At 44.5% G+C, this 19,138-nt stretch overlaps 1 protein-coding gene across 10 annotated transcripts in view; it reads right to left on the reverse strand.

The window, feature by feature from the left end:
• Window positions 1-1,530: 1,530 nt before the first annotated feature.
• Window positions 1,531-19,138, reverse strand: part of DOCK9 (dedicator of cytokinesis 9) — a 180,204-nt gene continuing 162,596 nt past the window's right edge. For all 10 annotated transcript variants that reach the window (XM_077753879.1, XM_077753883.1, XM_077753877.1 and 7 more), the window contains 6 exons: window positions 18,388-18,534; window positions 13,831-14,041; window positions 8,431-8,621; window positions 5,125-5,225; window positions 4,852-4,990; window positions 1,531-2,828 (listed from right to left, as the gene is read on the reverse strand). In XM_077753879.1, coding sequence (XP_077610005.1) covers window positions 2,706-2,828; window positions 4,852-4,990; window positions 5,125-5,225; window positions 8,431-8,621; window positions 13,831-14,041; window positions 18,388-18,534 — 912 coding nt within the window. In that variant the 3' untranslated portion in view covers window positions 1,531-2,705. The remainder of the gene's footprint in view (window positions 2,829-4,851; window positions 4,991-5,124; window positions 5,226-8,430; window positions 8,622-13,830; window positions 14,042-18,387; window positions 18,535-19,138) is intronic.

Below are 19,138 nucleotides of genomic sequence, written 5' to 3' on the forward strand. Positions count from 1 at the left end.
GAGCAGGGGAGGGTCAGAGAGAGAGGGAGTCACAGACTGAAACAGGCTCCAGGCTCTGAGCTGGCAGTCAGCACAGAGCCCGACGCGGGGCTCGAACCCACGAACCGCGAGATCATGACCTGAGCGAAAGTCGGACGCTTAACCGACTAAGCCACCCAGGCGCCCCAGCAATAAAAATTTTTTAATGTTAAAAAATTTCCCCCCCAAATTGCTACTTTATTGTGTAACTGTATACCAAAATAAAAGTTTTACAAATACACTAAAGATATTTTTAGTTGGTACGAATGTGCTTCGTCGCGGGGTCAATAGGAGGTGTCCCTGATGAGGAGATGGCTCCTGTCTCCACTGTTGTAAGAAAGGGGGTTGGTCACCTTCCAAGCTGAATCCTATCTGGCACGGCATCTGTACGAATTACTCTCCAAGTTTAATGAGATAGCAAGTTAGCACTTTCCAGACTTATATTTATCTCACTATATGGTGACTTGAATTTTATGGTTTCTAAATGAGGCATTTATGACCAGGAAATCCAGCTCAGTGACAAAGGAGACAAACTGTTATATCCATTCCTGCTGATGTTGGAGTCAAGGTTTATTACACTGCACTCGGGAAGTCAGAGACTCAGGGCAAACCTTCCTTTCTAGAGAAGTTTCTTAAGCCCTAACTCTGGCTGCGCTAATGGATGGGCTGTAGACTCTGGTGAGTTGCCATCAGGCTTCACTGTCTCTTCTTCGTGACCTCGTCTCCATCTGTGAAATATGGCCTTGGCACTGACTGAGGATGTTTCAGAGACGTCAAAAGATCCTTGGCAACTGGGTATTCAAGGCGTACATCACGTTTTCCTTCCTCAACTGGTTATGTGGAAAACAGCCTTGAAAAGCGTTCAAGTAGGAAAAGCAGCTATTTTTCTTCTTGGGGAAAGACTCCTCTTCCTTTCATCGCTCTGACATGGGCTGGGTGACAACGAACTCACCTGCCAGCCGGAGACAGGACCAGCACCCGCAATCAGAGCGGTCACTTGGCTGGGTTTTCTCCGGGACGACGCAGATCGCAGAGTGTGTGGCGCACGCCTGCCAGCGCGCTGCTGGGCTCACTGACCACCTGGTCTCCAAGGAGTCACCTCGGAAGCAGGGAAACTGATGAAGGCGGAACTCTTGATAGAGCCGAAGAGGAAAAGCCAGAGGGCATAAGCTGTCTAAGCAGGCTTGGCAACAACTAGCAGGATTCTGAGCCCGGAGGTGGTGCGGCAGCGCATTTATTCACGTCCGCTGGCAGATCTGGAGTCGAGACCCGCTTCTTGAGGTCTGTTATCACGGAGACACTCGTGGGGGCAGACAAAATGGTACAGCGTTTCTGTGTACCCAACCTGAGCTTCAATAACTACTGTTTGTCCATCCTGTTTTCGTCCACCCACCCCCTTTCTTTTTCTCAACTATCATAAAGCAAATTTCAGACGCCATGTTATTTCACCGCCAAGTGTTCCAACAGCCTGGCCCTCTCGGGAATGTCAAACAATAAATACCCAACATTCACTACGAAAAAATCAGCAATGTTATGTTTAATACGGATGTGGTACAGAATGTTTAATTACAGCAGGGCAGAGATCCTAGTTAAATAAAATTAAAAACCTTTATTTTCCCAAATATAAAATTACTAAATTAATGTCTCAAAAGAAAATATAACATGGTGAAAGCTTTAAATTACACCACTATTCACCACAGGATTTATGATTTACCAATTACATACTCCACCACTTTGGCAAAAGGACGAAATTTTTAAAACAGTTTATAAACCTAACACAGCAAAGACTGTATACACCTCCATATTGCACTTTTTTTATGTACAAGGATAAAACAGTAAAGTCAAGTGTATTGCATATACTAAGAACGGCACAAATTTGTCACAATGGAACTTAATGCGGAAGCGGATGTGAGGAGTATTAAAAAAATGTAGAAATGTAATCCATGTATGTACAGAGTGCGGAGACTGTATTAACAAACTCATATGTACATAACAATATTCTGTACTACTTTTAAACTTTTTAGCATAGTTTTGTTTATTAATAGAGGCCTTTGGTTCTAAACTGCTTGACTAGTTTTAGGCTCACATAGTTTCTTAAGCTTTCCTATGTTTTAGATGCAAGTATATGAGTATAAAAGCACTAAACCTTCTGGCTCACTGGTACAAAAGTTACAATGATCAGTTCCCTTAGATCATCAAAAACTAGTCACAAAAATAGTTCTTGTATTCAACCTGAATGTGCCACAGGAAAAAAAAAATATTTTCAAGCTTAGCCTAGAGGCGGAGGTTACCCCAGCCTCCATTTATTTCAGTGCTGCTGTCCCTGCTATGTACATTCTGGAATACGTGTTTTCTCTAGGCCATTTATTTTAATACTAATCTGTAAGGAAGAATAAAATCTCATTCCAGCTTAAGAGAGTTCACCACACACCCCTGTTAAGACACGATGAAAAGTTCGAATATTGCCAGCAAGATTTAAAAAAATATGTGTACCCTCTTACAACTCCTCTAGAAAATCGGTTATGAAATAACAGTTCTTCACTTCCTTTCTGTCCCATTCCCCTTCACTTCTTCCTCTTGTGCTCGGTCCTCCCCATGTCTTGCACGAGCCCAGTGATTAGCTTTGGAAATCATCCTGAGTTTGCAAATGACAAAGCAAGTCCCCACGTGCGGCCTGTGAGGCAATATCACACAACTGAGGACGAGCTGGTCATCCCATGGACCAGGGTGCTCGTTGGAGTCCCGCTGATGGCATTGAAGATGTGAAGGGAATTCGGTAAAACGCTCGTCTTCTCCTCCAGCGGGCAAATCTTGAGGCACAGAAACACAACATTACTCAAGTGTAATGCCCCTAATGACATTTCTCAAAATGGCGCGTTTCATGTAACACAGTTTATCATCCAATGGTCACTGTTACTCTGAATGATGGTATCAGAGAACTCGGCTCTGGTGGTTTGCAGAGGGCTTGTGTCAGCTCATCTAGAAAATGGCCTTTTTCAGATCAGGATTACAAGGAGAAAGTCAAGAACAATGGGTTTTGCTTCCTTTATAACGTACTGACTGGAGCCTTCTAGACTCACCAGATTATAAGGCGGTGAAGTCTATCTTATACATACTTGCCAGGGACACGACTGAGCCCTGTCCCTTGGACAAGTCTTTTAAAATGAATCCCGAGCATCTCTGTTTCTCTCTTGGCTCCTTTTCTCAGGGTCTTAACAGATTTCCATCCTGGGAAAGAGAAAGCAACTACCCCCATGACCCTGAACAGGTCTCTCTTCACACTTGGTAATGCAGGGTAGAATTCTAGGGGTGAGACTTGACCTACTGTCAGGTGGAAATTGAGGGGAACATACACAGTTAGAGAGGCTCCCCTGAGAAAACCAAAAGCAAGTATGCTCCAGGTCACAACCATTTCTGCTTAAGGATTCAAAAGAGTTTAATCTTCACAGTTGTTGAGATAATGGAAAGTTCAAGGTGCAGCTTAGAGTATGGCACTGCGTGAAACGTCCATATGATATGGAAGCTTATTCTAACATTATCAGTCCATATTCTTTTCCTACTTTCATCTCTTCTCGTGCCAAATGCTGACACCCACTGATCAAACTCTGTTACACAGCAATCTGTAGGCTCCATTGAAAAGACCTTGAGCTTTCTCCAAAAACTTATTTCCATGAGACCATCTCTTTCTGCTTACTTATTCACACATTTATTTCTTTCATAGTTCTTTTTCTACTTTTCTAAATGCCCAGAAGAAGGGTGCCTCCCTTTGCACACACACTGTCTCTATGCCAACGTCTGCAGTTGTTCAAACTCAGTCATAACTTTACGTGAAGCAGTTTATTGAGGTTCAGAAAAAGAAAATTAAAAAATGACATTACCATCCCATCTGGATGTGTTAGCATGGAGGAGGAAGGAAAAAAAAAAAGAGGCAAGTTAAAGCTCAGACATTTCATTTCCGTTAGTTTCCTGCAACAGAAATTTCCTAACTAGATCGTCACACGATAATGTTAACTGATACAGGTGGTCCTGGCTTCATTTGCGAGACTGAACGACAACCGTGTAGGGAGTCGAAAAAGTTCTGTGCGATGGAGGCGCTCATATTAACTGTGAAGACTGGTGCCGCGACTCGGAAGAAGTCACTATGGTTGATGGAGAATGGACCTCGACAAAACTAATACTCTGGAAGCTGCTCTTTGACGTGCACTTAGTTGCCTGGGTAGCTGCCCCCTCTGACTACTGGGCCCACATATGGGACCCTAGTGAAAGGAGCTCACACAGGAAAGTGATGGGGCAGTGTAACCAGAAAGATGCCTGAAATAACAAGGAGTAGAGAAGCTGCCACAAAGAATCCACGGGGCCACCCCGGTCAGCTGTGAACAGTCAAAACCTGAACAACCCCGTTTTTTTAAGTGGTGAAAGACATTTAATGTAACACAAAATTCTTTAAACTAGGCTGGCAAGTCTTGGTCTTTCAAAGGATTGGGTGAATAAAAAGATTTCTAGGAACAAGATAGGTGTTTCTTTTTTATGTGAGTTTTGTTTTGCCTTGAGCTAGATTAGGGTGGGGAGGGACAGAGCTGTGGACCTTGACCACCTCTAAGAGTGATGCAAACACACCTCTGGTTGTGCTGGATGGTAACAGGTGGGGCTAGTTGTTAGCCGGTCCCCAAGTAACCTGCATTCAGGGAGTAGCAGCGTGTAGCATCCTACATTACTCCTCAGATACCAAAGTTCTGGAAGGACATCAGAAGGTTTAGGCCATCCCAGGGTGCATGTGAGAACCCAACTAATGTGTGCTCGCTAACAATGACAAGAGCCCAGCGTGGCGCCTACCTGCTCGTGCATGATCTCGGAAAGCTCTTTGGCCATCTCCCTGTAGTTGGCCTTCATTTCTTCCTGGTACTCAAGCTGGTCCTCTTTGATCAGCCGCTCATTTACTGCTAAGGCTTGACCACAAGCTTCCACAAATTGCCTGAAATGGTTGAGAGAGGGAAATAAAGGTACGTCGAGGACAAAGAGTGAGTCCAACTGGTAGCATCTCTTTCTTGAATGAGCACAGAAATGACCGATGCTTGAAGAGAAAGAGACATTTCCTGCGTACTTTACCTGAAAACTTCTTTAAGCAACTTCACTTTGTTGTCAGGGTATCTTTTTGTGTTTGTGTCATCTAAGAAAGCTCGGGCGTATGCCAGTGGACCTGCATTGACCTAGGTCAAGAACAAAGATTTTAAATTACGTTATTATACAAATGGCCGTTCTCATTGATTTGGTTTCGGTTGGCATGTGCTAACTATGCTGTTCGAACTAGTCATGACCCCTGCCTTTCAGGAACTGACAACCTGGAAGAGGAAACCACGAACAAACCTTACACTGTTGTATGTCATTTGATTTTATCACCTCAGACATCATCAGGGCCCTTGAGACGATGGCCCATTTTATGAAGGAAGAAGCAAAGTTTGGAAAAGTGAAGGACCTGTTCAAGGTTGAACAGCCAATAAGCAAAACACCTGAGGTCAGAGCCCAGGTCTTCCCACTGGTACCTGTGCTACTCTACACTGACCCAAGGTCCATCTGGTGAGTTCAGTGAACAACTAAAGAATACAGTATATTGGCCAATTTTTAAAAACCAACTGTTCACCTCTTTGAGCTCTGTTGACAGCTAGGGCAAACCGATTTGCCATCTTCAAATGAAGTAACCAGCTGAGGTGTGATGGAACACCAAATATTAGGGGCATTTAGCAACAGGGTGAGTGAACCAGAACCCTGTATGTCTCAATTAGCCAAGAAGAGTCAGGGTATGTGGGAATGTGGAGAAAAAGAGGGTCAGACATGCGGGGTGGGAAGGAGAAAGTCCCAGGGATCTGAGATGGTATGAGAAAGAAACTGGTCATGTGGTTATCACATCATTTACCCTGGAAGGTCTAGCTGTCTTGGAAGGTAAGTAAGTAGGGAGGGTCTGTCGCTGTTGGTGAAGGGGCTGGGCTGTGGCTCAGATCCACGGTGGGCATGACCTGTGCGGTAACGGCAAGAGAGCTGAGGTGTGGGAATTCGCACCAGAGCTGGGGAGACAGAGAGCCACAGTGGTGGGAGGTGGGCCCTCCGAGTCAGGAACGACTAGTTAACCTTCTGTGATGACTGCAGGTATCATCACCAGTGTGATGACACTGGTGTTGGGTGGGGAGCTATGTGAATGACCCGGACATGACCCAAATAACTAATGACCCAAAATGACCCAATATATTCAATTTTAAGGATATGCAAAGAAAGTTGATAGGATTTCATAAGGACTGACGTAGCCAGATCTTGGAGGACAGAGTCACACAGTGGCCCTGATGGCTCTGTCCTATACAAGAGCAACCCCAGGGAGGCTCTTGGTGCAAGAATTACAGAAATAGATAAATAAAATGGTAAAGTTAGTTTCCTATGGCTACAACTACACTGTTATCCTGGTGGGCACATACTTATGTAAAAAAAAATCTCCTGAGGGTCACCTGGGTGGCTGTCAGTTAAATGTCTGAGTCATGGTTTCAGCTCAGGTCATGATCTCATGGTTGGTGTGTTCGAGCCCCGCATCAGGCTCTGTGCTGGTAGTGCAGAGCCTGCTTGGGAGTCTCTCTCCCTCTCTCTCTGCCCCTCCCCTGCTCATGCTGTGTCTGTCTCTCTCGAAGAAATAAACTTAAAAAAACAAACAAAAAAAAAAACACCTCATCATCATGGAATGATGATCTTTGCTTTTTAAAGATGATTGGGTATTGATAAAACTCTAAGGTCACTGTCAAATGGAAGGGCACACTTTGCCCTTTAGAAAGCTCAACCTGTCCAGCCCCACCCTTTACTGGTGCCCACACCTCTCTGCTGGTATTCTGATAGAGGCTGGATGTCCCCAGGCTATGTTAATGAGTGGTTTCGTTTTTTTAGCTGCAGAAAAGTGTACCTCTGGACCCATTATGTAATCATTCCTGTTGCTAGAATATTTATCATATTCACTTGATAACTTATTTTTGATACATAAGTCAGGGCACGAGGGAAGAGGTTGAAACATCTAATAAGCACTTTTGTGATGAATGACATTTAGAAAATGTTAGACAACAATCCAGTGTGGATTTGATTAGAAAGGTAACAAGAACTGATTCCAGAAAACAAACAAAAAAAATCCTAAAACTTACATATTGTATCTACATGCAACTTTCATAAATGAAACCTTTAAAAAAATTTTTTTTAATGTTTATTTATTTTTGAGAGAGAGAGAGACAGTATGTGTAGGGGAGGAGCAGAGAGAGGGGGAGACATAGAATCTGAAACAGGCTCTAGGCTGTGAGCTGTCAGCAGAGCCCAACGTGGGGCCCGAACTCACAAACCATGAGATCATGACTGAGCTGAAGTCGGAAGCCTAACCGAATGAGCTATCCAGGTGCCCCAAATGTAACTTTCTTTGAAGAAAAGAACTGTATAAGGATGTGTGTGTGTGTGTGTGTGTGTGTATGTAAAACATGTGTTAGAATTTCGTATATATACTTAAAAAATCACTAAAGCAAGAAGCAGACTAATCACTGGAAGGAAGTGATTTAACACTTACCAATTTCCTAGGAAATCACATAAGTAAGATACCTTTAAAAAACCAATTATTTTGAAGACTAATATACAAACAAAAAGGTACATATATCACGAGGTCATAGCTTATTGAATTTCCACAACTGAACATACATATGTAATCACTACTTGGATAAAAAATGATCTTTCCCCTAAATGGTGCACGTTACTTGGATAGCTATATGGAAAAAGTGTCTCTTGACCCCTACCACATACACTAGATTCCAGATGGACTGCAGATCTATATAGGAATGCTAAACAAAGGAAGAGAACATAGGAGAACATTTCTGAAACAGATTTAAGAACCAAGTTCTTAAAGAGGGCACAAAAATGTTACCGATTAAGGAAAATTAATTGAGTTACAGTAAAATGAAGGAATTTCTGTCAATCAAAACACAGCATTAAGGGAGTGAAGCTTAAGGTTCTTTTTCAGATACAATTTTTATAGAAACCACAAAACAATAGTTTTATAACAAAACCTACAGCAATTCACACTTCTTTATATTTAGAAGAGTCTTGATGTTTTCAGTTAGGTACCTAGAATTTCCCCAAATACTAAAAACAAACAGGTTAGAATGGACAGCTGTCTCCTGCCCCTGGCACACAGCTCAGTGGACTCTCCTCCAGGTGGCGTTGGCTGGGGACCCAGTCTACCGCTCCCCTCTGGTATCAGCAGACACTGCAAAGGCATGGAAGGTAACTGGGATGACGGGGTGAACAACGGATCTACACCAGACCTTGCTGGGCTTGAAATTTACCAAGGTCCAGACGAACCTCTGCGCCGGTCACCCTGTGGTCTGCTGTACCCAGGGCTTGGCTCACCTGGACGCTCACGCTGCCTTGGAGTTTGAGCTGCAGTTTGATCATGTCCACTTCGGTGGAGGAGCACAGCTGCCGGAGCTCGGCCACCTTCTTACTCATCTCGTCAATGGCGACTTCGATGGGGTTCAGGTCCGTGTGGTGCTGGTACATGACGGGGATCCGCTTCTTCACATAAGGGAAGCAGTGTATTGCTGCGGAGGAAGGAGACCCAGAGTTGCATCATCCTGACTACTGCTGAGGTAGGAGTACTTATTATTCCCATTTTACAGATAAGGAACCCAACGCTTGCTAGTCATATGCCACTGTTTTATGGAATCAGAGCACTGTCTTCCTCGATCACTGTGTATGTTTAATGATGGGTTCTATCATGTAAAGTCAAGAGACTTGGGTCCTTGTTAACCTTTAATGTGAGAAGTGTATGTTTGAAGAAATTACTGTCATTTCCTGCTCAATTCTCTCAACCAATAATGCCTTACCTTCTTTGGAAGCTGTGAGATCTGAAAGACTAGTAGGTATAAGAGGGCTTTGAAAATATAAAGAACAGTAGACAGTTTTGAGATAGCAACAGACCAGATTTTAAGTCCGGAAAATAGTTCCATAAACGTATCCTTGAGAAAATTTGCTTCTCTATGGGATTTTGAATCACATGCTTGAGTTTGCACAAACCAGAGAAATCAATGAAAAATAACAAGTGAGACTATCTTCCCAAGTATTTTATGAACCAGAAATTCATAGGCTGTTCAGGTCACACTAATCATAAAGATATTTTGAAACGTAAGTGAATAAAAAACAGACATAAGAATATTTACATTTTCTTACACTTTTTTCCCCCTACAAAAAAAGCCAACCAGTACTGTCTTCACTTATCATAATAAGATATCTGAATGTATCAACACTGAAGAGTTTAAAAATGAACAGAAAAACAGCCAGTTCTAGTTTGGGTCTCTTTTAATTTTTTACCTTTTTGCTTTACATGGTATATAAATATCTGTAATATCTTTATTTAATATACATGTATGAGTAGACATGAACCTGTATGTTTAAAAGCTTATTTTTGAACAAGCAAAAGTAAGGTGGGCGTGTTATGTTGGATCATTGCTATTTAAGTGGCTGGGGAGAGCATATTCAGAAAGGACTCAATGAGAAAACAAGGTGAGCGCCATGCGGCACATGGTCCAGGTGGGCCACCCAAAGTCTGGACAGAGCAGGAGGTGTTCAGCCTGCTGCAGCCTCAAGTTACACCCTGACAGGCCTGTTCTTGTCCCTCAATGTTTTATCGACCTAAGACCCAAGGTCTGTGTCTCCTATTTCTTTTGTATTCCTCGTGGACGGTTCAGAAGTGGCAGCAGTGGGATGGATCCATCCTCTCTGAACCTGATCCACGCTCTTTGGTAGCCTGACGAGACCTGGGCCTCGCTGATCTCTGGCCCTGGAGCCAGAGGTGCACCCGGGTCTGGACAGAAAGCGCTTTACGGAGTGCCAGTGAACGGCCACATGTAAGAAGGGCCGTGGACGCGTTTCATGAGGCTAACAGCTGTGTCAAAACACAGGTGAGTAGCGTCATCACAGTATTTGAGTATTTCAGAGAGAAAAGCTAATTCCGCGGGTGTCTGTGAGGTATACGTGGATTATACGGATTTCATTCAGCGTAGAAGTCCTGAGTCTTGTGACGGTGACTGGAGACTTAAGAGAAGCAAGGGAGAGTATGATGATCCAGAAAACCCAGAGCCCGTGCATGAGCCCACCGGGTCCATGTGAGCTGGGGGCCCCTGCCCTCCCTGCTGGCCCCATCTTTCCCCCTGGTCTCAGACTCCTGCCGCTGCAGCCACGCCGGCCTGCTGGCTGTCCCCTGAATGTGCTGGGCACAAGCACCCCCACCCACTGGCTTTTGCTCTGACAGCTCCTTCTCCCTCCAGATGTTTGCATGGCCTAACCCCTCACCTCCTTCAAGTCTGAAGAGTCACTTCCTCCAGTGAGGCCCCTTTGGGCTACTCCATTTTAAACTACAACCCTCTCCCCTCAATCCCACCTTTCTGATCCCCTTTTGCTTTTGTCCAGAACACATATCACCTTCCAACACAGGTATGTTTACCCATTGTGTTTTAGAACAGTCTGGAAGGAGACTGCCTGAGGTAGACATGTGTGTTTTGTTACTAAGCCAGGATGGAGCACTGTGCTCCATACATTTTGTGGAATTAATGAATGCGCTAGTGTCCGAATGGCTAAATCAAAGAGCAAAGTGGCCATTACTACAAAATGGCCGGCCCTCGTGCTGTGCGGCGTTTCAGGAAGGAAGGTGAGGAAGAGGGGGCTGAGGGGCGTCGGTGCCTGTATAGCCTGGTGAGACTGAACAGAAGGTGAAGAGCAGGAGAATATTTCTGCCCCGAGTGGGAGTCTGGGCAGGAGCTCCGTGGTGGGAATCCCAGGACAGGAGAGAGGAGGGATGTTACGTTGGGAGGCAGGCTCAGAAGTGTACGCTGAAGGGGTCTGGAGGTTTTCCTGATTTTCCAAATGATCCCACAAATGCAGCGAACTGAGTGACCTATCCAGGGAAGTGAGCCTCTGCCGGGTTCAGAGGGCAGGGAGGGCCGTGGCTCCCCCACAACCTGGCTGGTCAAAGGTCTGGTGTGAAGGAAAGCAATGAAGAAGAACCTGAGGATTAATAAGATAGGGGAAACTCTCAAGTTCAAAGTCTGGACCATCCCAGCCTGTATGCCTTTAAGTTGATAGAGAGCTCACGTGTTTTTTAGTAGCATTTTTACAGCCCTTTCTCTAATCTTGATGCTGCCCGATAATTATCCTTTTGATATTTTGGGATCTTTCAGGGCAAAAACTGTTAACTCTTTCGGGGTATTTTGTTGCAGTGTAATCCCTTTGGTTTATCAGCAACCTCAAAAGGCAAGGGGCTCAATGGTGGATAAGATCCAGCAAAATAAAGTGCATTCTGTCCCCTCCTGCGTATAATTTATGATGTTAACACAAGATGGAGAGTGGTAAGTCTATCCATTTTACAGATGGGGAAACTAAGACATAGAGAAAGGATAGGCGACTTGCCCGAGATCACACGGCGAGCACTGGCCTGGGTCTGCAGGGCCCCGGCCTGGGCTCTGTACTGCCCACGCTTTCCCGTCCTCACAGCTGCGCCAACAGCCCGTGTGAACGCTGCCTCTGTCCGCAGCAGTGACGCCCGGCCGCCTCTGCTCCAGCAAGCAAGGAGCTTTCTTCCTGCTCTTCAGCTAATCAACAATATTTTTGTGACAAAGTGGTAACCTGTGCCCCTGAGGGAAATCTGGCCAGGAAAACCCTGTTTATGATGGTAGTTGCTGTTTATGATCAGTAATGCTACCTGAGCGGAATCATCGTAATAAAGAATCCTGACCCTGACTCATCAGGGAAGTAGGTTTATTTTAAGCGCGGTGCTCAAAGTGGAGCCGCACCAGAGTCACCCGGGGGCGGGGTGGGCGGGTGGCTTGTTCAACACGATCAGCTGGGCCCCACGCCCAGAGTTTCTGATTCTGTGGGGCTGGGCAGGGCCCACAAGTCTGGATTTCTCCTTAGTTCCCCGGGGATGCTTATGCTGCAGGCCCAGGAGCCGTGTGTGATAAGCATGGATTTAAGAGATAAATGCCCCAAGTTGGCAAAGTGACTCCACCTAGAAATGTAGTTATCTTGTCTAAGAAGAATTTGCTCCTGTGTCCTTTAGAAAAACAACTCCTCTCCCTAGGGGCACGGGCTACCATTTTCGAGGTCAATCTGCTTATATTTCAGGTGCTATCATTACTCTAAAAGTAGTAGGGGCTCTTTCTTTAAGAAAGCAGTTTTTTTTTTAATTTTTTAAATTTTTTTTATTTTAACCTTTATCTCAGTTCCTTCCTAGGAAGGGTAAAGAATTCTCTGTAATATGCTGTTCTGAGCTATTTTACAATGAGTCATATTCTTTCTTTGGTAATAGCTTTACTGAGATACAGACTCACCCACTGAAAGTGTCCCGTTCAGTGGTGAGAGCAGAGCCCATGTGACATGTGGTATCTTAACAGGGGCCCTTCCACTCATCATCACACTGTTCCACATTATTGCCTGGCAACATCGACTTCTAGACAGAGCAATGGACACCTTCCTGGTTCTGCTAAGCTATCACTGGGCTTTCTGAGCAGGCCTCCTCACCAAATTTTTTGTTTTTTAATAGAACACAAGAAAGTGTTCTATTTTAGGTGACCCTCGTCACACTACTGACCCCAACCCAAGAGTGGACGGGTCAGGTTCCCCCAGAGAAGGTAAAAATCACTTTCAAGATAATTCTACGCTGTCAGGAACTGGGAAATGATGCAAAAACACATTTCTAAGAATGGGTTATGAATGGCTAACCAGTGTCAAAGAGTCTATTATAGCTCCTGTCACAACCAAACGGAGAGCCTCTGAAGGCAGTGAGGTTCCTGGTGGCACAGGTATTCAAGCTGAGGCTGGCCAGCCGCCCTCAGAGATGAGACACAAGGGATCCAGTCTCATATCCCATTTACTCACTCAGCCTGAAATCCCTGACCAGGTTCAGGCCGAGACCTGTGTGATAAAGACGTGTAAGGGGTCTCTTCCTGCGAGGGAGACACTGAACTGTGTGCAGGCGCTTTTGAGGTCCTGGGCCTGGAGAGGGGTCCATAGGGGTTTCAGAAGGAGTCTGTAAGTCACCTGAAATTGTGTGCAAAAGCACTCCAAGGAGATAAGGGCCCAGTGTTTTCATCAGATTCTAAAAAACGGTCAGTGACTTGACTTTGGGTATGAACTTTTTTCGAGCAGAAGAAGAAAATGCTAACAGATAAAGAGAAAAATGTCAAGGGCATTCAAAAGCAAGCATTCGATAAATGTTCAACTGAAATAGCTATTTGGGGAAAGTTAACTAAGCACGAAGGGCCCTTCATTCTAGAAGCTTCTGGAACCCTTCCGGAGAAGTCTTTATCTCGGTGTCCAGGCTAGTATCTCGTACGGGATTCTGGAAGGTATCATGCTAAGTGAAATAAGCCAGTTAGAGAAAGAAGGTTATCATATGATTTCATTCATATGTGGACCTTGAGAAACTCAACAGATGAATATAGGGGACAGGAAGGAAAAATAAGACAAAAACAGAGAGGGAGACAAACTGTAAGAGACTCTTAAATACAGAGAACAAGCTGAGTCTTGCTGGAGGGGGTGGGGTAAATGGGTGACAGGCACTGAGGAGGGCACTTGTCGGGATGAGCACTGGGTGTCATATATAAGAGGTGGATCACTAGGTTCTACTCTTGAAGCCAAGACTACACTGTATGTTAATTAACTTGAAAATAAATTAATAGGAAGGAAGGAAGGGAGGGAGAGGGAGGAGGGAGGGAGGAGGGAAGGAAGCAAGCAAGCAAGCCAGGGCACCGATACCTGTCAAGATGGTTCGCCGTTTGCACTGCTCCTCAACCCCGCCCTGCCTTTTGCCAGTCTGAGTGAAGGGCATCTCAAACATGAAGCGGCGAATGTTATGAGATCTCTCAAATTCCGTTTTCCTTTCTTGTAATTCTTTTTCATCGAAGAACGGAATCACATGAGTCACCTGGATGTATGCATACTTGGAATCCAGATCCTTAGGGTTGACCTTTAAGGGAATAAACAAAATGGGAGACTGGACTCTTTCAAAGCATCCCTGAGCTTGTCTTTCCACTTCTTATTAATAAAAGATGTGGAAAAGTTTAGAAAAGCAGGAAAAAAACCAAACAAACAGTACAACAAACCCCCACATACCCACCACTTAGAACAACTGCTAATGCCTTGTTTCAAGCTCACACACACATATATGCATGTGTGGATGCACGCTTACACATGTACGTGTAGACTTTTTTTAAATTTTAACTGAACCATTTCAAAGTAAGCGGTATCCATAAGCATCTCCTAAACCCGAGGATGTTCTCCTCTGTGACCATAATGTATATCATACCTCATAAAACTAACTTAATACCCAGGCCATGAAAGTTTCTCACACGTCCCCAGAATCTTATTTTTCGCTATTTGTGTTTGAGCTAGAATCTAATCAATGATCATATTTAATCTCAAATTCTCCACTTTTTTGTTTCCCCTGATACTGATTTTTTTATTTTTTTAAAGACATCACCCTAGTTTTCTTGCTGAGTGACTCCCTGTCTGGATTTTCCTGCTGGCTTCCTGAACTGTATTTTTACATATTTGGCTTAGAGAGAAAAATGTTATTTTAGTAATAATGTTCAACACCTGGGACCTCAAATTATAATCTACAGACGGATTATACGTAAACAGATATGGACGAATTAATTTAATTACAGGTACAGACTAGTCTAAGACTAATCTAACCGTAAGTTCAGCTCCTGAATAACTCAGCAGATAAACGCTTTTAAAACTGCACTGCTACAATTCAGTTAGCAGTGCTCTGGCAGCCGTGATGTGCTAGACACTAAACATGGGCATTTCCCATACGAGCCCAGCAGCTAATTTATTAGAGACACAAATCAATTTTGCACATATGAATCGTATTTGAGCTTTTCGAGCAGTAAAAGGGGGAGGGTCTGAAGAAAATGACTGCAAAGAATCTGGAGACAATTCTGAAACCGGGGTTGCCGAGTAAATGAGGCCAAGAAGGTTTTGTTAAAAGCCTCAAGTTATGTGCCACTGTCCCCTCAACAGGGATGTTGGTGAAGAAAAATGAAAGGTGGGTATGAACGCGCCTAAAACTTTGGAAGTGAGGAAAATACATAAAGTCATGAGTTATTCAACTTCTATTTTAGAAAGAGCCATCCGGCCCACCGCTACAACTGTGTTCAAACCTATGAAATGTGACTCTCCTTAGCAGAAACCATGTACTAGCAGTGGAAATGCACGTCTTGCCTACTTTTCAGTGGTACTCCCTAGTCTTCCTTTCCGAAGCAGTAGGTACGAAACGGCAGCAGTGGAGGACTGCTGTTCGGGGGGAAGGGAGGACGGTCTGGTACATCTTCCAGCTGCTGTAAGGACAGCAGATTAAGGGGGAGAAGACCGCATGCACGAGGGTCCCGAGGAGAGGCCGTCATGTGAAAGCCACAGCTTGACATAGACAAAGGTTTCATTTTGAGAGAAAGAGACAAATTGGACCTGAGTAGTTTGGTTTATGAAAAAAGTAGACCTCCAAAAGGTCGTGTTGAGGGTTCCGGTTAAAAACCGACCAACCATGTGTGTTCCTCCCTTTTCCTTCATGCAACTCTGTTGAAAAGCAGTACAGAATTGACCTGTGAAGACCAAGGAAAGAGGACAGTAGACAGCGGTGGGTGAGAGGGTTTAATGAGCTTCTGGAAGGCTACCCAACTTGGCAGAGACACCGTTTTCCCACGCAGGTGGGGCGAGCACGATTTCTGAGGAAAACAGCCCCTGGAGCTGATGGAGGTTCTAATCCAAGTTCCCGCAGAAAGGATAACCAGTGAGTCGGATCTCTCAGAAGCTTGCTGCTACGGACTGCATGTCCCCTCCAAATTCATAGGGTGGAATCTGTTTTTTAAAGTTTATTTATTTATTTTGAGGGAGAGAGACTGAGAGAGCACAAGTGGAGGAGGGGCAGAGAGAGGAGAGAGAGAGAGAGAGAATCCCAAAAAGGCTCTGCACCGTCAGCACAGAGCCCAACTCGGGGCTCAAACTCACACACCATGAGATCATGACCTGAGTTGAAACCACAAGCCAGACGCATAACCAGCTGGGTCTCCCAGGCTCCCCTCATAGGGGGAAACTTAACCTCCAGTGTGATAGTACTGAGAGGCGGGAGGTGATCAGTCATGAGGATGGAGCCCCCACCAACGGGATTCGTGCCCTTCTAACAGGGGCTCCACAGAGACCCCTCACCCTTCCACCACATGAGGACACAGGAAGGAGATGCTTGTCTGTGAACCAGGAAGAAGGACCTCACCGGACACAGAAAATGCCAGTGTCGTGATCTTGGCTTTCCCAAGATCTGTGAGAAATTTGCATCGCTGGCAAGCTGCTCAGTCTGCGGTGTTTGTTACAGCAGCCTGAACGCACTGATGTCCACAGGGGACAAGCACCAGGATAAGGTGGCCAGGAGAGGTGGGGGGTGGAAACCAGGAAGAGCCGTCACAGTCTGTCTGAGTGGTGAAAGCCCTGGCTCCCTTCCCTCATCCCTGCCATCCAGGAGAGAAGAGGTTGCTCCTTGGAGAAAGGGGTCCGGAAAAAGTCCAAGGGGGGTTCACCAGTTGTGGCGGAAAAGAGGGGACAAAGTATGAAGTGGATGATGGGATAAGCAGGTCGAAGCCTGAGGGTGAATGTGGGCCCTTCAGCCCTTGCTGGTCCCCTGCATTCAGAACCCAGAATTACCTGCTTCCTTGTCAACTCTACCACTTGGTCAGGAGATGGAAGACTCTTCCCTGGAGAAGATGCAGGCCCTCAAGGAAACAGATTTCAGAGACTAGGGATTCCAAAGCGGGGCTCAGGAAGGAAAATGAAGTAGGGATTCTCCACAAGGGTGAACTTAGAAAGATGGAGAGCTTATCACTGTTGGAAACTGAGCAGGGGGACATTTTTATTTGCTTGATATTTAATTCTTATTTTTATTATTTTAATTTATCTTTTTAGAAAAGCTTATTTTATTTTTGAGAGAGAGAAAGAGAGGGAGGTACAGAGACGGAGGGAGAGACTCCCAAGAAGGCTCCACACCAGCAGCACAGAGCCCGATGCGGGGCTCAATCTAATGAACTATGAGATCATGCTCTGAGCCGAAGTCAAGAGTCGGACGCTTAACTGACTGAGCCATCCAGGTGCCCCTATTTTTCTTATTTTTCAATTGAAGCATAACTGACACACAATATTACATTAGTTTCAAGCATGCAACATAGTGATTCGACATCTCCATACCTCAGGCTGTGCTCACCGTGCACTCAGCTACTGTTCGTCACCCACGCGACACTATCAGAGTAATGTCGACTCTATTCCCTATGCTGTGTCTTTTAGGAGTTATCCACTCCGTAAGTGGGAGCCCGTATCACCTACTCCACTTCACCCATTCTGTCTGTCCCTCCATCCTCCTCCCTTCTGGCAACCATCAGTTTGTTCTCTGTATTTATAGATCTGATTCTGCTTTTTGTTTGTCTATTCATTTATTTGGTTTTTTAGAGAGAAGGAGGGCTTTTTTTTTTTTTAAATGTTTATTTCTTTTTGAGAGAGAGAGCGAGTGAGCACAAGCAGAGGAAGGGCAGAGAGAGAGAAAGGGCAACACAGAATCTGAAACAGGTTCTAGGCTCCAAGCTGTCAGCACAGAGCTGGATGCAGAGCTTGAACTCGTGAACTGCAAGATGATAAAGTAGGATGCTTAACCAAGTGAGCCACCCAGGCACCCCTACAGAAGGACATTTTTAATGTAAAAAAATAGGAGCTCTATCTTGGCCTGAATTTCAGGAAGCAAAGGGATACTCAACTTCTTGGAGATATTCTGAAGACAGTGGAATACATACACACACACACAGACACACACACACACACATACACGCACATACACACACATACACATACATACACACATACATAGAAGTGTGTGCTTTCCGAAAGGGTCTTTGTAAGAGCAAAGCAGAGGACGGCCTTTCTAAATAGAAAATAGATCTCATTCCTACAAATGTGCCAGCTGGTTAGTTCCTTCCTTGATCTGTCTGTCTGCCTGTCCATCTGTCCATCATCTTACTGAAAATGGTTTATCAGATGTTAATTATTTTGTAAAAGAATATCTTTTTTAAAATCATGAAATATTTACTTAATGAAGGACATCCGGAAAGCACAGAAAGGTATCGAGAAAAAAAAATTACAGTTGCCACTCAAGGCCAACCTCTTAATTTTTTCTTGCTATTTTCCCCCATCTACATTTATGAACCTATATGATCAAGTATACACAATCAGTCAATACAATATTATAGGACTATGAAATATTTCCAAATATGGTCATACCTTGCCAGAATCCTGTATCATTTTCACATTTTCTGAACCAAATTTATCTGAGTAAAGTTTAAGGAGTCTCTGGGAAATTTCTGACAGAGGCGTGAGTTTGGGCTCTTTGTAAATGTACTCTTTCCCATCTTCATCTTCAAAGAATCCCTGTGACATAAAGCACAATTAGAACTGTTCCCAGGTATACACCCCAGGCTTACCACCCAGGAAGGGTTCTTGTATTATGACGGTTAAAAAACAAAAAACAAAAAAAAGGGTGGGAGGGAATGATTCTAAAATAAAATTCTACTTAAACAGTCTTTCTGAATAGGAAGGAAAATGATAATAATGTGAAGTCAGGGTGCAAAGATAAAGGAAAACACAAAACTGCAAACTCATTCAAGAATGCTGTCATTAAGTGTTGGGTGAAATGAAAGATTGGGGACTCAAGACTGTTCTCTCATGGTCTAATGATGGGGTTCAAGCCTGTTTCACATTCCCAAGAAGCAGAGCTCACTACAAAAGGTTGGACAGCCTGCTCCGGGCAGGCCTCCGAAATGCACACACCTCCCATCTCCTGCCTTCCCCGTTTCCACTGGATTTTACGGCATCAGCAGAAGCATTCCAGTCTGGAGCAGGTCTGGCAAAAGTTATCTGAAGTTCATATAAATTGTGTTTTGCTTTACTTATGAGAAAAATATGAAAGGGCTGGAGCACAGTATCAGCAAAGATTTTCATTATCACCAGTTGATTATCATGTGGTTTAGCACCA

Source organism: Crocuta crocuta, unplaced genomic scaffold (genome assembly GCF_008692635.1).
Source record: "Crocuta crocuta isolate KB4526 unplaced genomic scaffold, BGI_CrCroc_1.0 scaffold31, whole genome shotgun sequence".
Classification (NCBI taxonomy): Eukaryota; Metazoa; Chordata; class Mammalia; order Carnivora; family Hyaenidae; genus Crocuta; species Crocuta crocuta.